Genomic DNA, 5,215 nt, shown 5'->3' on the forward strand with positions numbered 1-5,215 from the left:
TATATTATTTCTTTTTCTTGCTTTGTAATTGAATGTGAAAAATAGATTCAATCTGACTAGATGGAAAGATTGCACAATTAAGAACAATCAGTCGTCGAGAGTGGATTGTCCTCTGCGCTCTGTCTTTCGATCAGGTCAAAATTGCTCCATTTTCCTCTTTTTGAATTATGGATTCCTTATTTATTAGTATATATTATTTCTTGTTCTAACTTTGTAATTGGAAGATAGGGTCTTGTTCTTTCTTTTTAATTGGAAGATAGGATCTTTTCGAAATGTGATATGTTTTCTTTATTTCTTGATTGACAGACTATAGATTGCTAGAAAAAAAAAACAGCAAGAATGGTTGGCCCAAGTCAAGGTTTGGAAGAGAAAGCAATAAATCAAAGTAAAATAGCAAGGCAAAAGTTGAAGAAAAGGATAAACCAACATGTGAATGCCCTCAGAGAGATAAGGAGGGCCCAAAATCATATTGAGCTTCTCATACCCAACCTTACATTCATGAGAGTTGTAAGACAGATTTGTGATGATTTGAAGCTTGAGATGAGATGGGTTGGAAATGCAATATATGCCCTTCAAGAGGCTACTAAAGATTTTGTTATAGATGTTTTGATTGAGAGTTACATATGTTCTGCCCATGCTCAGAGGGTCACTCTTATGGACAAGGATATGCAAACCTATAAGCTTGAAAGATATAGATTTGAAAAGCTATTGCATCTTATACCATTAGGGCATTTAACATCTTAAATGTGCCTCCAGCTAGAAAACCCAAGGATGCACGAATTAAGATTGAAGACGTTACGCATGAAAGGGATACTAGAACTGTAGATCAAGCAAAGGATGAAAAGAGCAAAGAAAAGATTTCTTCTAAGGAAGAAAGGATAATTAAGGAAGAAAGAATAATGGAGTATGAGTTGATGGACCTTGATCATTGCTATAGGTTCCATTACAAACTGATGGAAGATCATGTGGATGGAGAGTGGTCGCAAATACATGGAGATACATGCAATCAAAATTTTTAGTAGACACATCAAAAAGAGTAGCTATAAGTATTTTCAACAGACATCAAAGAAAGTAATAAAAACATATAAATTTATGTTAAACTTTTATATCATACTAATGTTTACTAAGCATTATATCATAATTCTTTATAGTTTACAACTTCATGTACCCGCAGGTCCAAATTCACCACCACCATCAATCCCACCTAAACCTACAAAGAATCCATTGAGAAAGGAAGGCCTTCCCATAGTGTCTCCGTTGAAATTCTGGTCAAAGAAAACGAAAAACACGAAGAATAAGGAAAAGGCTTCTTGAAAAAAAAACAATCAAAGAAAACTAGGTCCAAGCAGTCGGCTCAGGCAGTCAGAGTCCTAGAGCAAACCAAGGAATTGCAAGATGCCAAAGCTTCTATGGACATCGACTAGCCAAAGAAAGAGTAGAAAGTTATCATGCTTTGTAACCAAACAATTTGTATAGATACCATTGTAATAAATATATATATGAAATCCATATTGAGTTCAATTTCTTGTTTAACATTGGTCATCTTGTCTTAATAATGTTGAATGTATATTTTACAAAATATTGATAGATGGGTGCCAAATTAAATTGTATTAAGAAAACTTCAAGATTACAAGTGAGAGACATTTCATGCAAATAAAAGTATTCTTGGATATTCTTTCCACCGTAATACCATCTACCTTAAATTTGAAGTCAAGATGGTATGTCATCTAATAGAAATTCCAAGGATGTGCACACATCCCTCAATGTCCATTTTGCATTTATAGGGAAAACTCTATTGTCATCATCACTCAAGTTGATCGTTAGGTAATACTACACAAATGTTTCCTCTGAATCTAATGGCATCCAAGTCCCTTTACTCTTTTTCCATTGTCTATACTCTAAGATGACGTACAAGGTTTGTCGAGAGATATCGTATGCCATCACCACAGATTCAATGCAAGCATTACATTTTATAATATCACCCCTATGGATGACTTCATTCACTTTCCATTCTAGTCCGATTGCATTATCCAAGACAGGCTCATATATATGTGTAGACAGTCATATTACTTTTGTCCTCTTCACACCCAAAAGCATCACATGGCTTAAATGAAAGGTGCTTTCAGTTGATTTGGTGTGCGTTCTTGTTAATGACACCATCTTTGAAAGAACTTTGTATAGTGCATTCTAGCATATGTGATAATGCTAGCAAGCACTAACAATGCTAGAAATCACTATAGAACTTGCTATAGTGCTTTCTACCACTTGCTATAGTGCTTGAAATAGTGATAGAAAGCACTCCTTAGTTCTAGAAAGTTTAGATTCAGTGTGAGAAGCCACTACCCTAGTCTAGAAAACTATGATTCAGTGTTAGAAAGCGCTACCTTAGTTCTAGAAAGCTTTGATATAAATCCTCAAAAACATAACCTTTGCAAAGTGTACATAGAATATGCATTAACATACATTTGATACAACCTTCTTTGTAATCGATGATGGGTAATCTAAAACCATCATGCACGCAGCATCTAGGACAACTTTATTGCAGCCTATATGTAAACACGTAGCTTGAATGCTGCACAAATAGGCAAACCTTAGTCTGTATGCCGCATAATCAATAACAATTTTAATTTGTTGTCGTGAGCTGTTGTGTTACTGGTTGGAGGTAAGTGGTGGTGATGGAACGAGAGCCAAAACATTGTTGTTCTCCACCTAACTAAGAACCTCCTTGGCAAACTCCAATTGTTGATGAACAGCCTCCCAAAGTGATCCTACCAAGGTGTCCCCCTCCAACTATAGAACAAACCCATTAAAAGAAATGATTAACCACCTTATCCCCAACATGTATAGGATGAAGAAAAAATTGAACATCATCAAGAACCACTTCTAGAAATCTACAAGGATGCCACATGCATCTTCATGTCCAACGAGTTTGCAAAAGCCCCAAGAATCTCCAGAATATCTGTGATTTCTTATATGTCAGCCTCGAGCTTGCGGTCAACAAAATCTGCTACCTATAAATTCTTTAAAAGCATGAAGCCCTTAGTTTCTCCTACAACACTGCCCACACCACTCAACACCCCTTCACTTTTATTTATACATGCTTTAGCATCATCCAGGTTTTAAGTAAGCTTCTCGAACCACTCCTAAGCCTACATTTGTTAGGCAAGAAAGAAAAAATATGTTTATAGTGGGGTGATGAGATTGTTAGAAGATCCATACCATATAGAAGATATATATCATGAAAAGAATAACCTTCCACACAAAGGTCACATAAAATTTACATTTATAAGTTATTGATTTTCTTTTGAGATGTTTAAATTTAACCGTATATATAATTTATAAGGTATTGATTTTCTTCATAATGTACGTTTAACATTTTAGTCCTCATTGGATTAAGCTGGTAAATGTAATGCCTACATCTCTCAGGAGAGAGAGAGAGAGAGAGAGAGAGAGAGAGAGACTCGTAAAGAGTCTCTTCTTCTTAGTTTTCCCATCTTCTTTACATCAACATGGAATCAAAACCAAGGTGTACATCAACATGGAATCAACCTAGCTAATGTTTCAAAACTTCATTGTCAAGACCCCACATGGCCCAAGGGAAACCATCACATTTTGTGTGTGTGTGTCATGTGCACGCACACACACATATATATATGTGTGTGAATATATATATATATATATATATATATATATATAGAGAGAGAGAGAGAGAGAGAGAGAGAGAGAGAGAGAGAGAAAAGACAATGAGAAGTGCCGTGTCAAACTAGAGCTCGTTTGATAGGCTTGAAAGTGTTTTTAATTCAAACGCACTAGAGCAAGTTTAAACCGTAAAACTTTACTTCCAAGTTAACTTCAAACTTTAGTTAGTGGTTGCTTTATGTCTGGACTCCGAAGTCAAACGCAGTCGTCATAAACCAACTGCACAAGAAATATACTTATAAAAATCAACTTCTTGTAATGCAAAATCCAAGCATTTTCGTCTGCTCAATTTCCTCCCCCACACTCACACACTCACTGTCGCTCACTCACTCTCTCTCTCTCTCTCTCTCTCTCTCTCACAATGGCCACTAGATTTCTCAGAAAGCTTGCCAAATCGGCCTCTAGTTGTGTTCGTGAGCTGGACGTAGAGACCTTAATCGTGAGTTTTGTCCGCGGCCGGTACCAGAGGCTTGTGGACTCTGCCGCCGAAGGGCGTTGTCTGCATGGGTGTGGCAAGAAAGGCGTCATGAAGGCGCCCAAGGGCTATTTGCCTGTGTTGCTGGTTGGAGAGGAACTGTACAGTTGCAGTTGCTTGTACGTGATTAGGGTTTCCATCCTCGGCCATCCTCTCCTCGCAGAGCTTTTGGAAAAGTCCTCCCAGGAGTTTGACTACTCCCACGCGGGCGTCCTGCAACTACCCTGCGATGCCCACACGTTCGAGAACCTCCTTCAGCAGATAACATGAAAGGCAAACTAGATCCCCGCCGTCCAGCCAACTGGGAGCAAGAAAATCATGTCCTTACTTAAGCCTTCCCCTCCGCCTTATGCCATACAAGCATGTACAGAAAGCTCCCCACACGTACGGTGGGTGGTACCCAAGCATTTCCCATATCAACGGTAACATAACCCAGGCCCTAACTAATATAAGAGCCTACAATGAGTAAAAAAGGAAAGAAAATTAATTAGTTAGTTAGGTTCTCCTATTTACAAAACCTTAGTTTGCTAAGATGTGTATAGGCGACTGAAATATGAGTCATCAAATGTCACGTTCATAACCATATGTGCGTGCTAACTCGACCAATACATCATTTCATAATTTTTCCTTGCATTTCTCTACCCTCTCCATCACACATGCCTCCATTTTTTTTAAATCGCATTAGACATGCGGCTCTCTCTCTCTCTCTCTCTCTCTCTCTCCTATGTGTAGATCTGCCCCATTTTCTCTTCCTCTCGCAAGTATCGTTCTCTCTCTAACGTGTGCACTGTGTAGGTCTACATCCCTATCAGGCACAATAAGTTATAGAAAAAACAAGGACCCAATATATTGATAGTCGTATTCGTGATGAGTATCCTAGGAAAAACAAGGACCCATTATTTATTTGCTCTGCTTTCTTTCTCTCAGACATGTGCAAGTGAATGAGGACCCATTACATGCGAATTAATTCCACATTAATTTTTCCCGTGTGTTTCTTTTTTTTCGAAGGTACAGGAAATTTAGAAACACACACAAACCCAG

At 37.9% G+C, this 5,215-nt stretch overlaps 1 protein-coding gene across 1 annotated transcript; it reads left to right on the forward strand.

The window, feature by feature from the left end:
* Positions 1–4,060: 4,060 nt before the first annotated feature.
* LOC147630988 (auxin-responsive protein SAUR21-like) lies at positions 4,061–4,444 on the forward strand. Its single transcript, XM_086809123.1, has one exon. It carries the CDS (start codon positions 4,061–4,063, stop codon positions 4,442–4,444), a length of 384 nt encoding a protein of 127 aa, XP_086665249.1.
* Positions 4,445–5,215: the final 771 nt, after the last annotated feature.

This window comes from Cibotium barometz, chromosome 15 (genome assembly GCF_041138505.1).
Source record: "Cibotium barometz isolate CiBa-2024 chromosome 15, ASM4113850v1, whole genome shotgun sequence".
NCBI classification, from domain to species: Eukaryota; Viridiplantae; Streptophyta; class Polypodiopsida; order Cyatheales; family Cibotiaceae; genus Cibotium; species Cibotium barometz.

Coding starts and splice junctions, on each gene's coding strand:
- LOC147630988 (XM_086809123.1), top strand. CDS start 4,061: ATGGCCACTAGATTTCTCAGAAAGCTTGCCAAATCGGCCTCTAGTTGT.